A 26,881-nucleotide genomic window follows, 5' to 3' on the forward strand; every position below is an offset into this window, starting at 1 on the left:
CACTCATGCAAAAAAAAAAAATGCAGATCAATAACCTCGAGTGTGCGATCATTGACTTATCGCTTCGCAATTTTGTTTTCATCACATCTCTATCGATATAATCATTATAAGTCTATTATAATTTTAATTATAAAACTTGTACGTTTGAGTTTGCTTGTGTTTATCATGGACATATAGATAAAGATGTTGTTAAATTATAAGTTTAATTATTAAATTTGTATGTTTATGTCAATTATCAATATGGCACTAAGACTTGTTTTGTAATCATTTTTTTTTTTTTTTTTTGAAAATTAAACCAATTTTCTCAATGATTTACATATTTCTTAAATACAATGGTTGAATTATTAGCCAAATTTTAAGAACAAAAATAAAATTTTAAAAGTTATTTGTTTAGTTCTTAAAATTTGACTTTATTTTTTAGACTATTGGTAAAAAAAATAGAAAACAAATGAATAAATTTTGAGTTGGTAGTAGTATTTATAGGCTTAATTTCTAAAAACAAAATCGTTATCAAACCGGTATAAAGTTTTTATTTTTTAGTTGAAGTAGCCATTAAGAAATGTCAAAACTTTAAAAATCTCAAGGAGTTCTTTTAATTTTTATTATATATATAAAGACATATGACTAATGTAAGATTAAGAAATTTGAACAAAGGATAAAATGATGATTTATTTCAATTGGGGAGATGTTTGGATTGAGAAAATTGTGATGAGAATAAGAGTGGAAATGGGTAAGAGATATTGTTTGGTAAAGTTTTGAAGCTTTAGACATGAGCAATTCTCATGCATTCCTTATACCCATGTGATACATATCCAAAAGTGTGAGTTTCCTTCATACCAACACTCTCTTCCATTTTAATACATGAATTTATTTATTTATTTTATATTATTAAAATTTATTAATATATGAATATTAAATTTAGAATTTAGAAAATTATATTAAATTTTAAATTATAATATTTAAATTTAACTACTCCATAATCATTAATTAATTATATAATAAATTTAAAAAACTGACGCATTAATAATACTAATTAAATAATAAATTATATTTTTAGTTAATTAATTATGATTATTATTAATATTTTACGAACTTATATTTTAATAATTATAATTAGTTTACCATTGGTTAATTATAATTCATTATTTTTTAATCACAAAATGCTATATTTATTTTTTAAACTAATTTTGATTGTTTTATTAACTAATACATAATATTTATATAAATTCGCCAGTTTGATACATCAAATTATGTAATCAAGTAACTCTAATTATAAAATACTCAATTTCACAAATAGTTTAAATTAATATTATTAGTTGATAGTTAAATAATTAATTTTGCTTAAAATCCTGAATTGAATTTATTGTTTATCAATTAATCTATCAAAATTTTATATTGATTGAAATCGTGTACCCGGTACACGATTTCCATGTGGCAGAATCTCTCCCACAATCTCGCTCTCTCCCACTTTCTCGTTCAAAATCTTGCTCTCTCCTACAATCTCGCTCTCTCCCACTTTCTCGCTCAAAATCTCGCTCTCTCCCACAACCTCGCTCTCTCCCACAATCTCGCTCAGAATCTCGCACTCTCCTATAATCTCGCTCTCTCTCACAAACTCATTCTCTCAATCTTTGAACTTTGAACCTTTAACCATATAATGTTCTAAGCTCAATTATAAAATTCTGATGTTGAACCTAATTTTTATACTTTAAACAAAAGAACTATTAATACCAAAATAATAATAATAATAATAATACAAACATAAACATAAACTCATTATGCAAACCTTCTAAAACTCAAAATATCTAATAATTGTAAAACTCATAAACGAACTCGTGTACCGGATACACGGGTTCGCTTGACCGGTCAACTAGTCAGCTAACGTGGTCAGCTGACTGGATTAAATGCACTCGCCACATGGAAATTGTGTACCGGGTACACGATTTCACTACACTAAATCAGTCAATACTTTTCCAAAACACCTATTTTTGAAAATTTTCCCCCCAACCCTATTTTTGTCATTTTTTAAAGTTTTATTTAGAAAAGTGGCAAAAAAAATTTTAAATTGTAAAAATATCCAAATAAATTTATATAATAGAAAATACTAATTAGTAGATGACAAAATTATCCTAAAAACAACCAAATTAAGTACAAACGAGAATGTAAAGATGAACTTCTTAATAAGAAACAATCCGAATACTACAAATACACTTTATCTAAATATTCAAGAACCACAAATACACTCTATCTAAATATTCCAAGAGCAAAAATTAAAAATCACCTAATATAGTCCTTAACGCTTCCAACTACCTATAGAATACATGCATGTAAGGAAAGTCGACAACAAAGTGGTGGGAGTCGTAAGGATGTCCACAACGATGAACTTTGAAGGTGAGAAATAGCAGAGTTGATTGTACCAATGAAATTATTGTTGGCAAATGAGTATTTGAAGAAATTGTAATCTCAGAACGATACGATATTGGAAATAGGATTGCATTTGACACCAAACTAGTTGTAGGAAGTTTTATTGTCTTCATTCCATGTGACCAATTCGCCGAATCTTGAAGACCAAATTTAAACATTATTTATCCCAGAATGTCATGAAAATAGGTCCCAACTGATATCCAATGGGCCAATTCAAAACAGGCCCAATATGGATCATTTATAAGCCCAACTAATAAACAAAGGAGAAAGGCGACATCTATCTCATTTTGCCCCGTCTTCGATATCTCACATGCAATTGCAGAGAAGCTCCGAACAAAGAGAAAGGCCATGAATCTTCGATTAACCAATGGAACTCGAAGAAATCCAATTTATAGCTTTGACTTTTTTCTTTGTCTGTTCTCGTTCTTCTCTTCTGTTCCCTTTTTCTCCTCTACATGTCCTCCCCCTCTACCTCTTCCTTTATGTCCTCGACCGCATTTTCCACTTCAACTTCACGACAATGCAATTCCCAGATCTTGAACTTTGGTGAGAAATTTATGTTTTACGTGCCTCACAGCAGCTTTAGCAACCAGCTTTCCGAGTTCAAGAATACTATTATGATGGCTGGGATTCTGAACCAAACTCTTGTTGTTCCGCCGATACTCAATCACCATGCAGTTGCTCTTGGGAGTTGTCCGAAATTCCAAGTTTCGGATCCTAGTGAGATACGATTTTCGATTTGGGAGCATATGCTCGAGCTTCTTCAGAGTGGAAGGTAGTCATTTTCCCCTTGGTTTGTATTTTTATTTTCTTTTTTGGGTTTTTCAATGTCTTTATTTTTCTTGAAATGATGAGTGCTCTGGTTGTTGGGTTGCTGGATTGTTATGTAAATTGCTTCTAGATTGAATTATCGAACCGTTTTGGTAAACTCGTAGCAATTCTAGCTATAGTTTACTTTTCCATTCTATTCTTTTGTGACTGATTTAAGGAAATGAAAAAAACAAGGCTAAATTATATAAAATATCCCTAAACTTTGTCATGTGTTTTAAAAATGTCTATACCCTTTTAAATGCTATATTACCCTTGATGTTTCATAAACGGGTAGAAAATTGTTAGGATGCTAATGGAAAATGGGACTTAGAATGGTGTGGTAGTAAATTGAAACAAAAATTGGGACCGCCACATTGTTCTAAATCACCACCACCATAAGTTTACAAGTCTCAATTTTCATCAACATTCTAAAGAGTTTGTATTCTGAGGGTAGTTTTGAAACCTTCAAGAAAGGTCGAAGGTATTATTGAACTTTTGAAAAAATATCGAAGTTTAGAGTATTATTTTGTAATTTAGCAAGAAAAAAGAAAATGCCATGGTAATATTTCATGGCATTAGTTATTCATTTCAATTTTGTGGCAGGTACGTTTCGTTGGCAGATATTGTAGATATTTCATCATTAATTTCTTACTCTTCTGTTAAAGCCATAGATTTTAGAAACCTTTGCATACTTATGGTGTGGAGTGCATCTGGAAAGTGTTTGTTCAAATGAATATAACCTAAAGCATTGTGGTCGTCTACTAGCAGGGCTTGATGGGAATGTAGACAAATGTTTACATGTTATAGATGAAGATTGCAGAACTACGGTTTGGAGTTACCAAAATGGTGAAGTTGATGGTGCATTAGACTTGTTTCAGCCTGACGAACAACTTAAGAAGAAAAATAAACTATCCTATGTCAGGCGCCGTCGAGATGTATATGGAACCCTTGGACCCAATTCGAAAGCTGAATCAGCTACTATTTTGGCATTTGAAAGTCTTTTTACTGCTCCATACAAAGGTTCAGAGCTGTATATTGATATCCATGAAGTTAGTGGAGATCAAAGCATCAGTTCTTTTATGAAAAACATTGATTATCTACCATTTGTCCCAGAAATCTTGAGTGTAGGAAAAGACTATATTGACAAGATCATAAAAGCTCCATTTCTTTGTGCCCAACTGAGATTGTTAGATGGGCAGCTCAAAAATCACTGGAAGGCTACTTTTCTGGCCCTCAAACAGAAATTAGACTCCATAATAAAGAATGCTAATGAACCTATTCATATTTTTGTGATGGCTGATCTTCCTGAATCTAATTGGACTGGAAGCTACTTAGGGGACTCGGTTAGTGATTCAAATCACTTCAAACTCTTTTTCCTCAAAGAACACGATGAATCAGCTCTAAGAGCGTCTAAAAAGGTGATGGCTGTAGGACATGGCTTGAGATGGACATCCAGTGCATTTGGTCCTGGCAGCATTCGTGATATGAAGAAAAAATGTGCTTCTGAGAGATTACCGGATGTTCTCCTATATATAGAGAGGAAACTATTTGCAGTTGTGCTTCACTTGGTTTTGTTGGTACCACTGGGTCCACCATTGCTGAAAGCATAGAGCTGATGAGAAAATATGGAGTATGTTCAAGTCAAACTTGAACCCCATTTTGACATTTACCTTCAAACATGAAATTCTTTGGGATGTCCACTTAACCGGATTATTGGACGGAAACTCCGATGTACTTTTATTGAATATGACCATCTGATTTTGTGGTTTGCTTGTCATGCTTCAAAGAGTCAAAGAGTGCTTTCCCAGCAATTCTCTCGTGTATTCTTGTGACCGGTGGTGATTCGCCCCGCATAGAATTATGCTTTTCGATTTACCAACAATTGATATGGTGGATTGTATCAATATTGGTCATCGAATCAGTTTTCAAGGTTGCATTTGGATGTAAGTATACATACAGTTCCATATTTACTATGAAGAGGAATACATATTTAGTTTTTTCCACAGTGGTGCAGCAACTAATAGTTTAGGAGATTAATATAGTTTCTTAAGGAAAACCCTCCTATTGTTTTCTTAGAAAGATTGAATTTATGTACTACTCATGGTTTTGGAAATGGAAATACATGGAATTCATGGTGGACTTATCCTTAGTCCTCCTACTGATGTATTTAGAATCATTTAGGTCTAGTTTGATAACCTTTTGATTTTTAAAAGTTAAGCTTATTGAATATTATTTTCGAGTTCCTAAAAAGAAGAAGTTTCTGTTTTTCGGAAAAACAAGTATAGTTCTTAAAATAGAAAACTAAAAATGAAATCTTTGTCGAGTTTAACTATTAAAAGTTGTTTTTCTTCCTTTGGGGCTAACTCAAAGATGGTGGACATATGAAACTAACTTATAGTCCCTGTTTTTCCACTTCTAGATTTTAGTCATTTCCATGGAATGAGATGCCTGGATCTGGCAGGCAAGGACAAACAATTCAAAACGAAGTATAATTCTTGCTAGGAGCATCCGAATTGAAACCGGTGGGCGGAACCAATTTGGTTCGGGTTGGATTGGTTTTTATCAAAATTAAAAAGACCTGAATTGTCAGTTCGATTCTGTTCCCATTTTACCTGAACCAAAACCACTTAAAATAAGATTTAGGGTTTCTTATTTCCTTAGAATACGAATCTACCCATTTACAACCCTAATTTTTGCACTATTTTATCTCTTCATTCTTTGGAATTTTTTTTTAAAATAATGACAAAAATATGGTTGGGGGATATTAAATAGGTGTTTTGGAAAAGTATTGATGGATTTAGAGTAGTGAAATCGTGTACTGGCAGACCATGTGGCATAATCTCACCCACAATCTCGCTCCCTCCAATAATCTCGGTCTCTCCAGTCTCGCTCGCTCCCACTTTCTCGCTCAAAATCTCGCTCACTCTAAAAATCTCGCTCTCTCCCATAATCTCGCTCTCTTCAATCTCATCTCTCCCAAAATCTCGCTCTCTCAATCTTTGAACTTTGAACCTTTAACCATATAATGTTCTAAGCTCAATTATGCATATTCTGATAAAATTCTGATGTTGAACCTAATTTTTATACTTTAAACAAAAGAACTATTAATACAATCTAAAAAATAATACAAACATAAACATAAACTCATTATGCAAACCTCCTTCTAAAAGTCAAAAGATCTATTAATTGTAAAACTCATAAGCTACACGAGTTCGCTTGACCGGTCAACCAGTCATTTGATTGGATTAAATGCACTCGCCACATGGAAATCGTGTACCGGGTACTCGATTTTACTACCGTAAATCTGAATACTTTTCCAGAACACCTATTTTTGAAAATATTTTCCCCTCAACCCTATTTTTGTCATTTTTAAAGTTTTATTTAGAAAAATGGCAAAAAAAAGTTTTCAAATTGTAAAAATATCCAAATAAATTTAAATAATAGAAAATACTAATTAGTAAATGACAAAACTATCCTAAAAACAATCAAATTAAGTACAAACGAGAATGCCAAGATGCACTTCTTAATAAGAAACAACCCGAATACCACAAATATACTTTATCTAAATATTCAAAAACCACAAATACACTCTGTCTAAATATTCCAAGAGCAAAAATTAAAAATCACCTAATATAGTCCTTAACGCTTCCAACTACCTATATAATGCGTGTATGTAAGGAAAATTGACGGCGAAGTGGTGGGAGTCGTATGGATGTCCACAACGATGAACTTTGAAGGTGAGAAATAGTAGAGTTGGTTGTACCAATGGAATTATTATTGACAAGTGAGTATTTAAAGAAATTGTAATCTCAGAACGATACGATATTGGAAATAGGATTGCATTTGACACCAAACTAGTTGTAGGAAGTTTTATTGTCTTCATTTCATGTGACCAGTTCGCCGGATCTTGAAAACCAACTTTAAACATTATCTATCCCAAAATGTCATGAAAATGGGTCCCAACTGATGTCCAATGGGCCCCATTCCAAACGGGCCCAATATGGATCACTTATAAGCCCAACTAATAACCAAAGGCCCACTATCGGAGAAAGGCGACATCTCCATCATTTTGCCCCGTCTTCGATATCTCACATGCAATTGCAGAGAAGCTCCGAACAAAGAGAAAGGCCATGAATATTTTCGGTTCGAGCAGATCTTCGATTAACCGATGGAACTCGAAGAAATCCAATTTACAGCTCCGGCGTTTTTTTTTGTCTGTTCTCGTTCTTCTCTTCTGTTCCCTCTTTCTCCTCTACATGTCCTCCTCCTCTACCTCTTCCTTTATGTACTCGACTGCATTCTCCACTTCAACTACGCGCCAGTGCAATTCCCAGATCTTAAACATCGGTGAGAAATTTCTGTTTTACGCGCCTCACAGCGGCTTTAGCAACCAGCTTTCCGAGTTCAAGAATGCTATTCTGATGGCTGGGATTCTGAACCGGACTCTTGTTGTTCCGCCGATTCTCGATCACCATGCGGTTGCTCTCGGGAGTTGTCCGAAATTCCGAGTTCCGGATCCTGGTGAGATACGATTTTCGGTTTGGGAGCATATGCTTGAGCTTCTTCGGAGTGGAAGGTAGTCATTTTCCCCTTGGTTTGTTTGTTTGTTTGTTTGTTTTTTTTTTTGGGTTTTTCAATGTCTTTATTTTACTTGAAATGATGAGTGTTCTGGTTGTTGGGTTGCTGGATTGTTATGTAAATTGCTTCTAGATTAAATTATCGAACCGTTTTGGCAAACTCGTAGCAATTCTAGCTATAGTTTACTTTTCCATTCTGTTCTTTTGTGACTGATTTAAGGAAATGAAAAAAACAAGGCTAAATTATATAAAATATCCCTAAACCTTGTCATGTGTTTTAAAAATGTCCATACCCTTTTAAACGCTATATTACCCTTGATGTTTCATAAACGGGTAGAAATTCGTTAGAATGCTAATGGAAAATGGGACTTGGAATAGTGTGGTGGTAAATTGAAACAAAATTCGGGACCGCCACATTGTTCTAAATCACCACCACAAGTTTACAAGTCTCAATTTTCATCAACATTCTAAAGCGTTTGTATTCTGAGGGTAGTTTTGAAACCTTCATGAAAGGTCGAAGGTAATATTGAACTTTTGAAAAAATATCAAAGTTTAGAGTATTATTTTGTAAATTAGCCAGAAAAAAAAAAATGCCATGGTAATATTTTATGACATTAGCTATTCATTTCAATTTTGTGGCAGGTACGTTTCGATGGCGGATATTGTAGATATTTCATCATTAACTTCTTATTCTTCTGTTAAAGCCATAGATTTTAGAACCTTTGCATACTTATGGTGTGGAGTGCATCTGGAAAGTGTTTGTTCAAATGAATATAACCTAAAGCATTGTGGTCGTCTACTAGCAGGGCTTGATGGGAATGTAGACAAATGTTTACATGCTGTAGATGAAGATTGCAGAACTACAGTTTGGACTTACCAAAATGGTGAAGTTGATGATGCCTTAGACTTGTTTCAGCCTGACGAACAGCTTAAGAAGAAAAAGAAACTGTCCTATGTCAGGCGCCGTCGAGATGTATATGGAACCCTTGGACCCAATTCGAAAGCTGAATCAGCTACTGTTTTGGCATTTGGAAGTCTTTTTACTGCTCCATACAAAGGTTCAGAGCTGTATATTGATATCCATGAAGTTAGTGGAGATCAAAGCATCAGTTCTTTGATGAAAAACATTGATTATCTACCATTTGTCCCAGAAATCTTGAGTGCAGGAAAAGACTATATTGACAAGATCATAAAAGCTCCATTTCTTTGTGCCCAACTGAGATTGTTAGATGGGCAGTTCAAAAATCACTGGAAGGCTACTTTTTTGGCCCTCAAACAGAAATTAGACTCTATAATAAAGAATGCTAATGAACCTATTCATGTTTTTGTGATGACTGATCTTCCTGAATCTAATTGGACTGGAAGCTTCTTAGGGGACTTGGTTAGTGATTCAAATCGCTTCAAACTCTTTTTCCTCAAAGAACACGACGAATTAGTTCTACGAGCATCTAAAAAGGTGATGGCTGTAGGACATGGCTTGAGATGGACATCCAGTGCATTTGGTCCTGGCAGCATTCGTGATATGAAGAAAAAATGTGCTTCTGAGAGATTACCGGATGTTCTCCTATATATAGAGGAAACTGTTTGCAGTTGTGCTTCACTTGGTTTTGTTGGTACTGCTGGGTCCACCATTGCCGAAAGCATAGAGCTGATGAGAAAATATGGAGTATGTTCAAGTCAAACTTGAACCCCATTTTGACATTTACCTTCAAACATGAAATTCTTTGGGATGTCCACTGAACCGGATTATTGGACGGAAACTCCGATGTACTTTGATTGAATATGACCATCTGATTCTGCTCTGCTTGTCATGCCTCAAAGAGTCGAAGATTGCTTTCCCAGCAATTCTCTCGTGTATTCTTGTGACCGGTGGTGATTCACCCCGCATAGAATTATGCTTTTCGATTTACCAGCAACTGATGTGGTGGATTGTATCAATATTGGTCATCGAAGGTTGCATTTGGATGTAAGTATACATACAGTTCCATATTTACTATGAAGAGGAATACATATTTAGTGTTTTCCACAGTGGTGCAGCAACTAATAGTTTAGGAGATTAATATAGTTCCTTAAGGAAAACCCTCCTGTTGTTTTCTTAGAAAGATTGAATTTCTGTACTACTCGTTGTTTTGGAAATGGAAATACATGGAATTCATGTGGCTTTAGGAGATTAATATAGTTCCTTAAGGAAAACCCTCCTATTGTTTTCTTAGAAAGATTGAATTTCTGTAACTCGTGGTTTTGGAAATGGAAATACATGAAATTCGTGTGGCAGAATCTCGCTCGCTCTCGCTCTCTCGCTCTCTCGCTCTCTCTCGCTCTCTCTCGAAACCCTCCTATTGTTTTCTTAGAAAGATTGAATTTCTGTAACTCGTGGTTTTGGAAATGGAAATACATGGAATTCACGTGGCAGAATCTCGCTCTCTCTCGCTCTCTCGCTCTCTCGCTCTCTCGCGCCCTCTCGCGCTCTCGCGCCCTCGCGCTCTCTCCCGCTCGCTCTCGTTCTCTCGCTCTCTCGCTCGCTCTCTCCCGCTCTCTCCCGCTCTCGCGCTCTCGCGCTCTCTCGCTCTCGCGCTCGCTCTCTCCCGCTCTCTCCCGCTCTCGCGCTCTCGCGCTCTCTCCCGCTCTCTCCCGCTCTCGCGCTCTCTCGCTCGCTCTCTCCCGCCCTCGCGCTCTCTCGCTCGCCCGCTCCCGCCCGCCCGCCCGCCCTCGCCCTCTCACTCGCTCTCTCCCCCAATCTGGATCTCTCCCACAATCTCGCTCAGAATCTCGCTCTCTCAATCTTTGAACTTTGAACCTAAAACCATATAATGTTCTAGGCTCAATTATGCATGTTCTGATAAAATTCTGATGTTGAACCTAATTTTTATACTTTAAACAAAAGAACTATTAATACAAACAAATAAATAATACAAACATAAACATAAACTCATTATGCAAACCTTCTAAAAGTCAAAAGATCTACGAGTTCGCTTGACCGGTCAACCAGTCAGCTGGTGGATTAAATGCACTCGCCACATGGAAATCGTGTACCGATTACACGATTTCACTGCCCTAAAATCTGAATTCCAAAACACCTATTTTGTCATTTATTTAATTAAAAAAAGATTATTTTAAAAAAGATTCCATTTATTACATGAAAAATGTCTAGAAAATAAGACTGGTCGCTAGAAAATGAAAAATTGGTATAAATATTTGCAATATAAAAATAAAAATATTAATATTATTTAATAGTTTTAAATTTTATACTAATTTTAAAATATTTCCTTTATACTAATTTTCAATTTAATTGATTTCCTTGGTTAAAAATATTTTAATAAAACTACTAAACCGTCAAAATTTATAAGTCGAAAGAATTATATTTTATTCAATAATGTTTAATTTTGTTTGTAATTAAATCTAATCTTTTATTATTTTAAAAAAATAATTTAGTTTTTATATTTTAGATGATGCCCTTATAATGAGTGAATTTTAAAATTGATTAAGTTTAACCAAGGCTCAAAATATGATGTCTATATGTCTCGATTTTGTGGAAATATCGATATTAATGTATTGAAAATTTTGGAAAAATTTATGAAAATTGATGGAAGTTGATGAAAATCGTTATAATTAGTTAATGAAACTCGGATTGAGACTGAATTAGACTATAATTAACTATTTTTAATCATCATTTTTATAAAGTAAGACAACATTTATTATAAAATATTTTTTCAAATGTTGATGCTATAGTACAAATTTAAAAAGAAATGAAAAATAATTATAAAATAATATCAAATATTGGTAATTAATTACAAAATTAAAGGACGTGGGATATTTGCATACAAAATAATTGTAATTTGTTTATGATAAAATGGAGTAGATACAAAAACGAACAATCGTAATGTTAGACTTAAAAGGAATATAAGAAGCATTACAAAAAGAACACTCTAAAGGTCGATAGACTTAGAGAAAATGAGAGGTTTATTACATAATTCTAAAATGATGTGAAAATCAAATACAAAATATTTGAACGAAATTCAAAATAAATATATGTTATTTTTTTCAATTTTGATTTTTTTGAAAGGAAACTTTGGATTGTAAAGAAATAAAACTCTCACATAATTCAATTTTGAGTGAAATGACACAAAACTTCAATAAAAAAAATGGATAAGTTAAAAATAAATATGTAATTTTTATACGTCAAACTTTGAACACTTGATCTTGCCCTTTTAGAAACTATTTAATAAAATATTGTTTATATTAATGGATAAGTTAAAAATAAAATATAATTTTTTATATTAAAAGAGCCATTGAGCTAATAAGGAAAATTAAAAGGATATTGTCCTTTTAGAAACTATTTAATAAAATATTGTTGTTTTCAAACAATTTGTAAAAATATTGATTTTTTTTAAAAAAAATAAGTCGAATTTTGAATGCTCGACCTTTCCCTTTCGTTATTTTTATACGTCAAACTTTGAACACTTGACCTTGCCCTAACTTTATTATTGAATCTGTTTCCATATATACATGACCAATGAGAAAAAGAGCTAGTAATCATTAGAGGAAAAATAACAACAATAACAGAGAGAGCGAGATATTGAGAGAGAGCAAGAGTGAGAGAGCGAGATCTTAGGAGGGAGCGATACTGAGAGAGTGAGATCTTAGGAGAGAGGGATACTGATACAATCTTCACTTTATTTGAACTTTCCATAGAAATATATATAAAAAAAAGGAGAAAAAAGAGCTAATAATCATACTATAATTGAATAATCATCAGACTATAATTGAATATATCAGATTATTATACTATAATTGAATAATCATTAGAAAATAAATTGAATATATTAGATTATTATACTATAATTAATAGAATATATTAGATTATTATTGATTACAAAAAAAATGAATATACAATAGATTATTATAAAAAAATTGAATATACAATAAATTATAATAAAAAAATTGAATATACAATAAAATGAATATATAATAAAAAAAATTATTTATTATTCAATCCCTAACTATCTGGAGCCCGTCTTAGTAACGAAGGACACTTCCTTCGATTATGTCCTAACTGGTTACAAAATCCACATCGTTGTCGAGTGGCTGGTTCTATCCAATTCATCTCGTTGTGATAACATGAACTTTTCAGTCTACCAGGTCTTCTCAACTGCGATGGATCAGGATGTAAGACGAGGCATATTAGGGCGTGATTCAATAATCTTCATGCGGTACAGGTTGAAATTGAGGAGAGTAACATTCAACATACGTTGACAATTTGTAGTAGTCCTCAATAAAATATTCGTAGTTCATGTTGAAATATGAGCAAACGGCCATAAAATGCAAGCATGGAATGTCGAATGATTGCCATTTGTTACATGAACAGTACCGCTCGTACCTATTTAGCCTCAATATTTGAACGTTTCCTCCTTTGGTATTGAGACTATGACATCCGATCTTCACATGAAACACACCTTCATACCGATCGTATGATTGTACTTCATGTTTACTAAATCGTGCAGCCCATTTATTTATTTTTTCGTGTGCGTACCTGGATTTTTACTCCACTTAGTATTATAAAATGTGTTTGAAATAAACTATTAATAAATTATATATATATATAAAAAAACAATATTTACCAGGTGTATTTATCTTGACGCTCCAATGCATCCTTATTTATGCTCTTCTTTTCTCAAAATAGTTCACGCATTTGAAGAATGTTATCTGAGCAAGCGCATTTATAGGCAACATTCGAGCTCATTTAAGGACTCCACTCTGATAGATTTGTCGTCATCCACCCATATCTCAATCCTCCATCATATGCTTGAGTCCATTGCTTTAAACTAATGTTGTAAAAAAAACTTAGACAGCTCCGATTTATTCCTTTGATATCTTCAATTGCTTTGTTGAACTTTTGAATTTGAAACTGACACCCGACACGATAAACACAATTTTTCAATGAATTAAATTTATACTTTTTATTGAAGTTGCTGACGATATGTCGTAAGTAGAAACTGTGGTGACATTTCGGTCCCGTCCAACCATTTGCTGGGTTGTTCACTGCTGCAATTATACCAGCATGTCGATCTGAACTTAAACACACCTCTTCGTGTGTTACAATTTCTCCCAGGTGTTTCATACTTAGTGATCTCGAACAAGCCATCATACTGAGCGGTACTGTTCATGTAACAAGTGGCAAGCATTTGGCATTCCATGTTCGCATTTTATGGCCGTTTGCTCACATTTTAACATGAACTACGAAGATTTTATTGAGGACTACTACAAATTGTCAACGTATGCTGAATGTTACTCTCCTCAATTTCAACCTGTACCACATGAAGATTACTAGATCACGCACCCTAATATGTCCGTCTTACATCCTGATCCATCCTTATTGAGAATACCTGGTAGACCGAAAAGTTCACGTTATCACAACGAGATGAATTAGATAGAACCAGCCACTCGACAGCGATGTGGATTTTGTAACCAGTTAGGACATAATCGACTGAAGTGTCTTTTGTTACTAAGACGGACTCCAGATAGTTAGGAATTGAATAATAAATAATTTTTTTATTACATATTCATTTTATTGTATATTCAATTTTTTATTATAATTTATTATATATTCAATTTTTTTTATAATAATCTATTGTATATTCAATTTTTTTATTTTTTTATTTTTGTAATCAATAAAGTTTTACATTATAATAATCTAATATATTCAATTTATAGTATAATTTAATATATTCAATTTACTGTCTAATGATTATTCAATTATAGTATAATAATCTAATATATTCAATTTATTGTCTACTGATTATTCAATTATAGTATAATAATCTAATATATTCAATTTATTGTCTAATGATTATTCAATTATAGTATAATAATCTAATATATTCAATTATAGTCTAATGATTATTCAATTATAGTATGATTATTAGCTCTTTTTTCTCTCTTTTTTTTTATATATATTTCTATGGAAAGTTCAAATAAAGAAAAAACTCTCGCTCTTTCATAAGATCTTGCTCTCTCGCTCTCGCTCTCTCCTAAGATCTCGCTCTCTTACTCTCACTCTCTCACTCTCGCTCTCTTCTAAGATCTCGCCATCTCTGTTCTTGTTGTTATTTTTCCATTAATGATTACTAGCTTTCATTTCTTCTAGAATAATCACAAACACTTTTTTGATTATTTATCTACTACCAGAAACTCAATGCGTAATCTTAGTATTCAATGTGTATTCCTAAATAATTTTATTTTTCAATTATTCAACCATTTCATTTTACCAAGTTCAATGTTAGTTAGATTAGTCAATATAAACTAAATCTCGCTCTCTCCAACATTCTCACTCTAAATCTCGCCCTCTCCTAAAATCTCGCTTTGAATCTCGCTCTCTTCTAAAATCTTGTTCAACATCTCGCTCTCTCCTACTATCTCGTTTTGAATCTCACTCTCTTCTTAATTTGCTTCAGCCCACTTATCTCCTTAATCGCTTTGAAGTTTCGATATGTGTGTAACCTTCGACAACCTAATATACAAAATTTTGTTAGTAGACAAAGCTAATTCGGAATTGTCTTTCATAAGACATAACTTGTATCCATGTGCTTTATATTCGCCTGGAGTTCGTTCCCAGAAATATAGCCATCCCCACCCCCTCACGTCAATCCCACAAGCCTCCATCTAATTCGAAATGATAACAAAATGCATAGGTTGTTAGAAGCAGCTCGAGTACACAGATACATTTAGTATACCATCTCATTACTTTATTTCCTATATGAGGGAAAAATAAAAGTAATAAACCTGCAATCTCGAGGGTGGATGTGTGTCGAAACTTCAACCTTCGACAACCTAAGCGAGATTCGCGAGATTTCCCTCATCGAGGATTGAAGTTTCGGCCTATGTATTGTTTCCAAGTTTTCTTTGTTCGTCGAGTTCTCAACGTTCGACCTCCACATTAGGTGAGTTCTCAACGCTCAACCTCTAGCCTCGAACTCCCAAAACAACAATATTTCTCTAATAAGTTTCAAAACGACAATATTTCTCTAATAAGTTTTGAAAACAACAATATTAATATTAAAGGTCCGGGAAAATTAAAATAATATTGTCCTTTTAGAAACTATTTAGGAAAATATTGTTGTTTTCAAACTATTTGTAAAAATATTATTTTTTTCTTTTTAATAGGTCAAAATTTGAACGCTGAACCTTTCCCTTTCGTTATTTTTGTACTTTCGATTAGATTTTATTTTTGACACTTTACGTGACACTGCTTGCCAAATCATATCAACAGCACCACCACTTTGAGATGGATACTGATATTCAAATTCATGCACAATTTCCTCTATTTTATTCCACATCTTTGTCCACTTTTCTCGTCCAATTCCATGAAGAAGATTAAGTAGATAACCTTTCCTTATAGAATCTGCTGCTTGGATAAAAACACAAAACTCTGAGTAATCCAAGACATCTTCATATGGCAGCTCAATATCGTCACTTATAATAACGTGAACACAAATGAGAGAGAGCGAGATCGGAGAAAGCAGAGAGAGCAAGATATTAAGAGAGAGCGAGAACGGAGAGAACGAAAGAGGGAAGAGTAAAAGAGAGAGCGAGAGTTTCCAGTTTTTTTCTTTTTAACTTGAGAGTTTCCAGCTTGATATGTTATTCTTTCTAACCCATTTGGAAACAAACTCGTTTGGATAAATCTTTTAGAATTTAACTGCTATTGCTCGTAGATGGGGCCATTTCATCTTTTTGGTTCATCATATTCTTATGCTTTTTGATTGTTGCTTGACATCATAAAGATTTTATTATTATTTATAATTAAAAAAAAAACTCCATCAAAATCTTGACCTCACTACTGTGATTAAAATGTCTGTTCTTTTACATCAATAATACAGTCTTATTATAGACTTGCATGTGAAGGTTCTGTTCTTTTATCAACAATATCTAAAATATTATTATTTAAATTTGTTAAATTTGAAAACAACAATATTTTCCTAAATAGTTTCTAAAAGGATAATATCCTTTTAATTTTCCCATTTAAAAGCTTCTACATCAAAATAATTATTATTCATAATATATAAAAAGAATAAATTAAAAAGATAATATCTCATAAAAAAAATTAAGTATCTCATTTATATAAAAATAATAACAAAAATCAATGTGTCCCACAAAGGCGGACGTCGTTGATTTCGAGCTGGTTGTCGTCGTCGACTTTGAACTTGAGGTTGCTCGGGTTCTTCTTAATGTTGCTCTGGTACCTCTACAGACGCTTCATAATATAAATATTCATTATGCTCTCCACGACCCTAACCATGTCCATGCACGTATGAAGACGAAGGACCAGCCTCTGAGTCATGATGTTCTGAACAAAATGCTGGCATCATCGGACTAGCATAATCAGTTTGACTCTGCGTCTGCATCATAGGGGACAACTCTTCCACATTATGTGCAACCTCATCAAACTCATCCTCTTCCCGAACAGGTCCTCTACGTGTAGGAGCTGGTAGAGGAACAATAGGTAACGGAGTCTATGGTTGTTCGATCTCTGTGAATTATAAAACAATTAGACAATATTTAAATAAATTTAAATTAAAAATAATTAGATAATATTCATTTACCAGATGACCCACAGCTGCTCCCGGACGAGTGACGTAGCGTCTTGTGATATTATTATACCAATGAATATATTATGGAGTGACATCTATGTCAAACTGCTCAAGAGAAACCCCCACTGCAATAAACCTTGCACGATAGTGCCATCACACTACCAAATGTGCAACTTTTTTGGACCAATCTCCAGTCCTTAGGTCAATATCATGCAGTATGGGTTCAATATTAAAAGGCGATGAGACATCCTGCTGAAAACCAAATTGTCTCATCACCCTGTCAGGAAGATGCCACTCACCAATGTGAAAACATATGAGAGGACTCATCGTCCGCCATATGTTTTGAAATTCGTACAAAAATTAGGCAAAGTATGCATAATAATTTTGTACGGCTCCCAAATAACCTGAAACACAAAATATATTTCAATTAGAGAATATTACAGATAAATACAATAAAAATGTGTATAAAATAATCAATTAGGTTCATGTCGGTCATTAAAAGGAAGAACCACCATAAAAAGATTCCTAATGTACATGTTCAGGTTGAAGCAGATCAAACATGTATCTATACTGGCTTACTACATGTGTGGCTGTCCTAATCACACAAAATTTGTCTCTCCACCTAAAATTTTAAATTGATAATTTAGAATTTAAATTAACTAGATCAATGATATAAAAATTAAATTGAATTAAAACAACATACCGAGAATCGTAGGCTTGTCCAACTAACTGAGCGTCATTAACATGTTGTAGCTATGGAGTCATTGTTGGAAATCGCTCCTAAGCCCATAGTTGTAAAAGTATGAGAGGCCCAGCTATCTCTCGAACCTCAGGTATTTGCATATTTGTCTATATAACCATGCCAAACATGCTTCACCCCACGAATACCGCCCCACATCATGGAGGTTAACTAACATTGGCCTCAGGTATTTGCATATTTGTCTATATAACCATGCCAAACATGCTTCACCCCACGAATACCGCCCCACATCATGGAGGTTAACTAACATTGGCAGGAACATCAAGTGAACAAAATGACCCGATTTATCTGAAAACAGATTTCCACCCATCATTTGTAGTATATATGCTTACGCATATCTTATGACGATTTCCTTGTCTACATCATCTGAGAACTCTCGAAATTGTATTCCTAACCATATTAAACTTAACCTCGATCCTTCAATCTTGTCGGAATACCGAATGTTTGCCACTTGTTACATGTACCGTTCCCTATTTAGCCTCAATATTTAAATGTTTCCTCCTTGGCATTGAGACTATGACATCCAGTTTTCACATGAAACACACCTTCATACCGATCGTATGATTGTACTTCATGTTTACTAGATCGTGTAGCCCATTTATTTATTTTGTCGTGTGCGTACCTGGATTTTTACTCTACTTAGTATTATAAAATATGTTTGAAATAAACTATTAATAAATTATATATAAAAAATAATATTTATCGGGTGTATTTATCTTGACGCTCTAATGCATCCCTTATTTATGCTCTTCTTTTTTCGAAATAGTTCACGCATTTGAATAATGTTATCTGAGCAAGAATATTTATAGGCAACATTCGAGCTCCTTTAAGGACTCCATTTATGCACTATGATAGAGACAACTCTGATTTATTCCTTTGATATCTTTAATTGCTTTGTTGAACTTTCGAATTTGAAACTCCCGGCACGATAAACATAATTTTTCAATGAATTAAATTTATACTTTTTATTGAAGTTGCTAACGATATGTCATAAGCAGAAACGATGGTGACATTTCAGCCCCGTCCAACCATTTGCTGGGTTGTTCACTGCTGCAATTATACCAACATGTCGATCTGAAATTAAACACACCTCTTCGTGTGTTACAATTTCTCTCCGGTGTTTCAGGAACAATAAACATAACAACAATAATTTTCATATGAATAAACTAAAAATTTCAAACTATATTAAATTTTTGAAACTATACTAAACTGGTTAACTATCACAATAATTTTGTATTAAACTATAAATATTTAACTTCTTAAACATAACAGTAAACTAAACATTCTAACACTATAAACATCAAAGTTAATACTAAATAAATCAAATATCATAAGAATAAACTAAACTTTTCAAATATCATAAGTTCAACTCACAGATTCGACGATAGTTCTCTTTTTTCCTTCAAAGTGACGACGTTCACCCTTTTTTCTTGTTATTTGTTATCTGACCACAACTACAAAAAATTAAAAAAAAAATAGAATCTATAAAAAGATAATAATATAAGAACAAAAATAAAATTTATAATTATTCTTAAAAAATAAAAATCTAGTAGAGTAACGAACCAGTATAGTTGTGTGAGAATGATTTGTATTAAACGAAATACAAGAAGGGAAATGGAAATGGAAATGGGAGAAGAGGAAGATGATTTCGAAGGCTTATTTTCGAAGGCAGTGAGCTATGAAGGGGTAGTGAGCAAATCAAGGGGAGAGGAGTGAGCAAAATCAAGGGCAATGAGTCTTAAAAATTATCGAGGGAGTGAGTGAGCAGAAATGAAGAGGATGGAGTTTTAAAAGAATGTAGGTCGAGTGTTCAACACTCGACCCACGGATTTGGGGTGGTTGAAAAGGCATTAAGGTTATGGCAGAGAGGCATGAATGCGCCAATGAATGTAGGGAATCAGAGCAGGGGAATCAGATCAATCGGTCAATGCATCAGGGAATCGTGCAGGGGAATCGGAGCATGGTGATAGGACTTCACACCTTTTTTAAGACTTAGTCAATAAATATATGCACTTTTTCAGACTTATGGAAAGTAAATAAAGTGAAGACGATTTCCACGTCAGCTGTGGTTGATCGTTTAATCCATGAGACTCAATCTCACTCTCTCCAAAACCCTCGCTCAACATCTCGTTCTCTCCTACAATCTTGCTCTAAATCTCGCTCTCTCCAGTAATCTCGGTTTGAATCTCGCTCTCTCCTACATTGCTTCACCCACTTATGTTCCTTGTCGAGGATTGAAGTTCCGACTTAGGTATGATTTCTAAGTATGTCGAAACTTCAACTCTTGACAACAGTAATTTACGTATTGTTTCCAACCTTATTGGTTCCAACCCTAATGTATGTCAAAACTTCAACCCTCGACAACTTTATTTACGTACATTAGTCGAATCTTCAACCCTCGACAACCCTGATTTACTACATTAGTCGAATCCTCAACCCTCGACTTCTAGCCTCGAACTCCCAAAACAATAATATTTCTCTAATAAGTTACAAAACAACAATATTAATATTAAAGGTCCGAATTACATCACTCCTAAAAAAAAAAAAAAAAAAAGAGAAGAAAACTCAAAAGTCTCCTGCACGGCTGCACGTCATACTAATCGTTTCCCTTTATTTTTTCAAGAAAAAAAAAACCTGCATGTACAGTCTACAGTCTTTTGAAAAACCGTACTATACACAGTATCTGAACAGACGCCATTTTTCACCAACTTCATCTTCCTCACTTCAACTTTCTTTCATTCTCTGCAACTCTACCTTCCTCCACCATTAACAATGGCTTTTCCTCCCAAGTTTTTCAAAATTCTTCCTTCACTTTTCATTTTTATCTTTCTCCTTCCCTCCCTTACACAAGGACGAATTTTCTTATGATCAAGAGAAGAAAAAAGGAAAAAAAAAAGAAGAAGAAACTTTTCAAGTTCTGTATGTCTTAACTTAAGAAATGGTCTTTTGCCGTGTTTTCCAGATGATTCCGAAGATGTTTGTCAAAGACTATGGTAAGCTTTTATCAAGTTCCGTTGTTCTTAGGCTTCCAGATGGAATGAAATGGAAAGTGGGTTTGAAGACGGCCGCTAATGGCGCTGTTTGGCTGCAAAAGGGATAGGAAAATTTTGCCGAACATTATTGTTTAGAGTTCGGTTCATTGTTGGTGTTTAAATTATTAAATGGAAGTGGAAGTTGGAGTAGTTTTGAAGTGACCATATTTGATCCAACTGGAGTGGAAACCCAACATTCTTTCAATGTTAATGAATTTGATTCTGATTCTCATAAAAGTTTGCAGAGTTTTCGCCGACAATCTAACAAGAGGAAGAAGGCTTCAGTTTCCTGTCGTCGATCTTGTAAAAAATGAGAAAGAAAGATTCGTTTTCAATCAATACGGAATCTGAAGAAGGTATGCAAGTTTTAAGGTTCATTTGGTAAATATTTTTAAGTAGAATAGTTAGATTCTTAGTCAAATTTTAAAAATAAAAATATTTTTTAGAGGTTTTTTTTTAGTTTTCAAAATTTAGCATGATTTTTTAAACAGTTGGTAAAAATTGATAACATTTAAAGAAATTTGGAACTAGAAGTAGTATTTATAAGCTTAATTTTTAAAAACAAAAATTCAAAACAAAATTATTACTAAACCAACCCTAAAACATTCATTTCTTATTAAGTCTTCTGTCTAATTTGTTAGTTTATTTATTTGACTATGTCCACTGAAAGTATTTTAAACTGTTTTCCAAAGTGCTTTAGATCAAAAAGTACTTTTAGTCATGTTAATTAAAGCTTAATGTCACGCCCCGCAAAAATGACTTTTCAAATCACACCAATAAAAGGCCCAAGGCTTCTTTAGCATCGCCAAGATGGAGTCATGACCCGTCAGAAGGCTTTCCCAAGTCGCCACATATGGCCCACTCATGCGCCCCCTATCCCTGGTGCAAGCCCATCACGGACACCTAACAAGTCGGCATGCCAAGGCATAGGCAGGCACATGCCCGGACAGGCACCCAGCCAAGCGCCCAAGGCAGCAGACATGCGCACGGCCAGGCCCGCAACCGTGCTCACGACTGAAGGCCCAGCGTGCGCGAGTCCAAATGCGCGCGCAACGCTCAGCCGGGCGACCCCGCGTGTGAGCGACGAACGCGTGCGCCTCCCTGTGCGCATGACCCAACGACTGACACCTCCAGACGCGCTAGGCGACCCGAGAGCACTCCAGACCGTCCATAGGGCTGGACGGACCTGGACGACGTTGGACAAGGCCAACGCCCCTCATGAATGTCCCAGAAGCGTCTGGAAGCCCCTAGACAGTGCCACACAATGCTAGAACGTGCTTGACAGCCCCGGTAACCTCTAGAAGACCCAAGATGGTGCTGGAACGTGCTGGATGGTATCGGATGACTCTAGACTGTGCTGGAAGGCCCCAACACTCAGTCCAAATATACATACTCTAGAATACTCTACAAGAGTCTAGAATAGATTAGGAGTGTCTAGAATATTCATGTATGTACTTGGTAGGATCTAGAATGGCCTTGTATGGCCTAAGATGTATCTAAGACACATATAGAAGTGTCTAGAAGGGTCTAAACCGACCTCCTAAGGTCGGCCATACGCCCCTAGGTTGGTGGGGCATGTATATAAATAGATTGGTAGGGATCATTTGTAGATCATCCCTTGGACAATTCAACAAAGCTCTCATTCACTCAAACTCCCAAGTTCCCTTGCCTACTCATCTTAAAACCTCCCAAGCAACTTTCTTTGAGCCTTGAATAGGCCAAAACTCTTCTTAGGCTTACTTGGTGCACTCTTTAACAAGCAAGAGCCTCCAAGTGCTGCACGTTGGTCGTCTCAAACTCCGACCGCGTGACATTAAGGTACTCTAAACACAGCTTAGAAGATTGTTTTGAAAAAAATATGGTTTAATGACAGAAGACTGCAGTATTTCTAGTGATATACCAAGTTGTAAGAAAAGAAAGCCAAGAGAAGATGAAGTTGAGATTTCAAGGAGAAGGCAAGAATCCAAGAACAAAGCTGAATCACTTGAGAAACCTGGCTTCAAAGTTGTGATGAGCCAATCAAATGTTCCTAAAGAAATTTGCAAGAAAATAATTATCAGAGAAATTTGGAAGTATTAGCCTCCAAACAGAAAATGGTAAAAAAGGGCCACTTCTGTACAAATGGAGTAGAAATAGAGATAAAGATGCTTATATTTGTAGTGGATGGAGGAGTTTTGTAGAGCAAAATCTCTTGAAAGCAGGGGATGTTGTTTGCTTTGAACTCATTAACGATAGATTTTTGTTCACCAAATTACAAGAGACAGCTCCCTCTTCTTTCTCTTCACCAAAGAAGAAAATTGCATCAACCAGATATCCCTTCTTCAAAGTGGAGATTCACTTGAATCGCTTCAGGCAATGGAACAATGTTCTGGTAACAAAATAAAAAAACTTTTCTTGGTTAAAAGTATTATATATTTTCATGGAATTAAGTTGAAGCATTATATGTTGTCCATTGGCAGCACATTCCCATATCCTTTGCAAATGAGGATTTTTCACCAGAAATGGACTCTGCAAAGCTTCAAGTTAGGAACAAAGAGTGGAATGTAACATTGAAGCAATATGAGAGCAATTCCAGATTCTCAGCAGGTTGGTGTAAGTTTTTTCAAGAAAATGAGTTGTTTGAGATGGTGAGCAGACACATGCTTGTTTGAGATGGTGAGCAAAAAAAAACCTGCACTTTTGAAGTTACCATTTTCAACAACTTGAGATGGACACATCCCTAGCTATGTTGCACATGCTTGTCTGTAAGTTTTTTCAAGAAAATAATCGAGTATGATTATGACCCTCGAATTTAGGGAAGTATATTATATAAACTCACTTATCCTAGTGACGACGTTTTGTATTTAGAAAATATTCTCTTTAATAATATTAATCCGTGTAGATTTTTTTTTTATATTATTATTATTATTATTATATTATTTAATTACTGATTGCGTAACAATACTTTTTTTCAAAAATGATGTCCAGCCACAATTATATTAAAATTAAAAGAAAATCTAAAAAATTTAAATACACAATTTTCAGTAGATTGCATCAAATCACGGACCAAGGAGGCACTATTTAATCTTCCTCCCACAACTGAGCACTTCGTCGAACTTTATTTTAGGAATAAATAATTTAATTCAATCGAGTGGGGTCACGTATCTCCTCATCCTTACATGAAATTGGCTAGGCAACACATAATCATTATAATGAAGATTCTATCGTGTTAAGAATATATAATTGGGATATTCTTATGAATTTTATGGCAATGCATGATTTCACTTATGAGCATATCTTGAGGCCTTATTTGATTAGAAAACTTAGCTAATTGGAATTAAAAAAAATTTTGGTACGAAGACTCTGATTCTCCATCACTAAAACCTCCCAATCAATAATTCAATCTAAGAATTGCTTAAACATTAATTGCCTCAGGATCAAAGCTCTTGAGATAAAGAACAAATTTCTTGGCGCAAGATTTGAACGGTCCACAAGATAGGCTGATCAATCGTCCCAATCGAAAGTTGTTGGCATGTAACTCAATACATGATTCCAAAATTTAAGAAGCTCTCTTGACTAACTTTGAAAAATAAAAGCTTAAAGGCTAAATTCAATTCATCTTAAACTTCTCAAACAACCTAATAGCAAGACTTTAGATAGCCAGAAAACCCTAACGCGTTGTAGTAAAATGACAAAAATATTCTTACTTAATATGTCGTCAAATAGATAAAATTGTAAAAGAATTACACCAAAATTATTAAATAAAACATAAGATATCACATTTTATTTTGGTAATACAAACCGCATCATCATCACATAAGAGATCTTCCAAAAGCTCAATATTTCAAGTATGCAAATTGAAATCTTAGCCAGTGCCCATATTGAAGGTCCCTTCAATTTTCAAACCAAAATTTTCCTTTCCAACGGAATATTCTTAGCTCTAATAATCTCATCCAGAAATCCAGATAACGAAACTCATATTAAGATCATTCTTAGGGATCTCTAGAGCCAACAAATATTTGTCAAGAACCCAATCCTTATCTTTAACAAAATTAAACCCAAAAAGAAAGAAATTCTTACCCATGTTTTCAACATAAAAAGCCTAGTTTAGCCCTCCACTAGTTCATTAAAGCTTTGAACTCCATTCGAACCCACACCAACAATCACGAACACCTGCAGGAGGACAACCACATCTCCCCGATACAGCCTTACACAGAGGAGGTTTTTGGAGGGATCTTGAAGATCCTCGTTGGGTTTAGAAATTGAATTGGGAATTTAATATTCAAGTTATATCCTTCTAATTGAATTTTGTTTATAATTACTTAGTAATTTATTTTAAAGAAAAATAATAATGGCGATTTTTTCCTTGCAAAAGTTCATCTAACTTTTTAATTAATTTTAGCAATTAAATCTTTCCCAATTTTGATTTCCAAAAAATAGCATTTAAAACAAAAGATTATTAATGAGTTCTTTTATATAAAAAAAAATACTATAATTTTATAGTAATAAGTTTTTTCGGAATTTCTAGATAGAAGACCTTACCAGTAGGTTTATATTACACTATTGTTTTCTAGACTCTATTTATTTTATAAATAGACTAATGGATTACAAATTTTCACTAATGTTGGTGTCTATTTATGTAAAACCCGCACCTTACTTTCCTCTTTTTAATTATGTTTATTGTTTAAGTTAAGAAAAGGGTTGGGTTAAATATTTAAGTTAGATTGGATTTGTGCGTTTTGAGGTAAAGGATAAGTTTGAAGAAGGAAAATATTTAAGTATGGGAACTTAACTCTGATTACTTATCGATCTAACCTTACAAAGAGAATTTCTGGCTAAGTGTTGGTCGTGTTGAGAGGTGCTTGAGCAGCAAGTGGCAGAAGGTAGGATCGAGTAAATGTTGCCGAATGTTGAGTATAAGTTATCGAGGAAGGGTCGAGCATCGAGTATAAGTTATTGAGGAAGGGTCGAGCATCGAGTATAAGTGATCGAGGAAGGGGTCGAGCGTCGAGGGTAAGTGAGGAAGGGTCGTGCGTCGAGTATGAAGAATCGAGTAAGGAGCGTGCATCGAGCGAGCTCCCAGTGCCGAGTTTCCCATCGAGTATCAAGTCCTACCCATCAAGTATTCAACAGAGAGCCAGAGAATGTTTCATCGAGTAAGGACCTTTCTCCATCAAGTTTTCCCAGCGAGGATCGAGTTACTTAAAACGCTCAGTTTTAAACTTCTCATTTAGTTACCCAGACAAATGGCTTAAACTCGATCCTTAATCTCCACTAGTGGGTTGGGTGGCTTAAGGAGATTTCATGCAAGGAGCTGGACGGTAGTATAAAAAGGGAGGAGAACTTCAAGGGCTCATTTTGGACTATTTGCTCGAGCAAGCCAGACGAACTTTTCTGAAATCAAGCCTTTGGAAGAGAGTTCTCACAGGAAAAAGGGTCGAAGAAGGAAGGAATAGTCGAAGATTCATTTTTTGGGTGTTTTCGGCCACTCGATGAAGAAACGTAGATCTAGAACGAACTACTTAAACTTGCAAGCCGAAAATTTAAGGTATTATCGTGAATACCATTTCAAGTACGTTTGTAGAAGGAACTTTGACAAGAAGAGGTCTAGATTTCAAGTTGCATATTTTGGAAGTTAAACCTAGAATTTTTGCTCAAGTAGGGAGTTATGGTTAAGGCTTTCGGGAAATATTTGAAAGCTTAGGTTAAACC

General features: G+C 34.4%; 2 protein-coding genes and 1 pseudogene across 3 annotated transcripts; all 3 read left to right on the forward strand.

Annotated features, from left to right (window-relative positions):
• Window positions 1–2,731: 2,731 nt before the first annotated feature.
• On the forward strand, window positions 2,732–5,025 carry LOC120073569 (O-fucosyltransferase 30-like). The gene is given in 4 exon segments (XM_090311462.1): window positions 2,732–3,199; window positions 3,838–3,916; window positions 3,918–4,769; window positions 4,772–5,025. Coding segments are annotated over 4 exon segments (1,365 nt in total). The 5' UTR covers window positions 2,732–2,879; the 3' UTR covers window positions 4,886–5,025.
• Window positions 5,026–7,271: 2,246 nt separating this feature from the next.
• LOC120074633 (O-fucosyltransferase 30-like) lies at window positions 7,272–9,985 on the forward strand. The gene is made up of 2 exons (XM_039027813.2): window positions 7,272–7,810; window positions 8,454–9,985. The coding sequence occupies exons 1-2, from the start codon at window positions 7,365–7,367 to the stop codon at window positions 9,496–9,498; spliced, it is 1,491 nt and encodes a 496-aa protein (XP_038883741.2). The 5' UTR covers window positions 7,272–7,364; the 3' UTR covers window positions 9,499–9,985.
• A 9,965-nt stretch (window positions 9,986–19,950) lies between these two features.
• LOC120073570 (uncharacterized) lies at window positions 19,951–24,062 on the forward strand (annotated as a pseudogene). Its single transcript, XR_016528718.1, has 3 exons — window positions 19,951–21,546; window positions 23,064–23,561; window positions 23,650–24,062. The product of XR_016528718.1 is annotated as an uncharacterized LOC120073570 (transcript).
• Window positions 24,063–26,881: the final 2,819 nt, after the last annotated feature.

Source organism: Benincasa hispida, chromosome 3, assembly GCF_027475165.1.
Source record: "Benincasa hispida cultivar pf3 chromosome 3, pf3_genome.v1.1, whole genome shotgun sequence".
Lineage (NCBI taxonomy): Eukaryota > Viridiplantae > Streptophyta > Magnoliopsida > Cucurbitales > Cucurbitaceae > Benincasa > Benincasa hispida.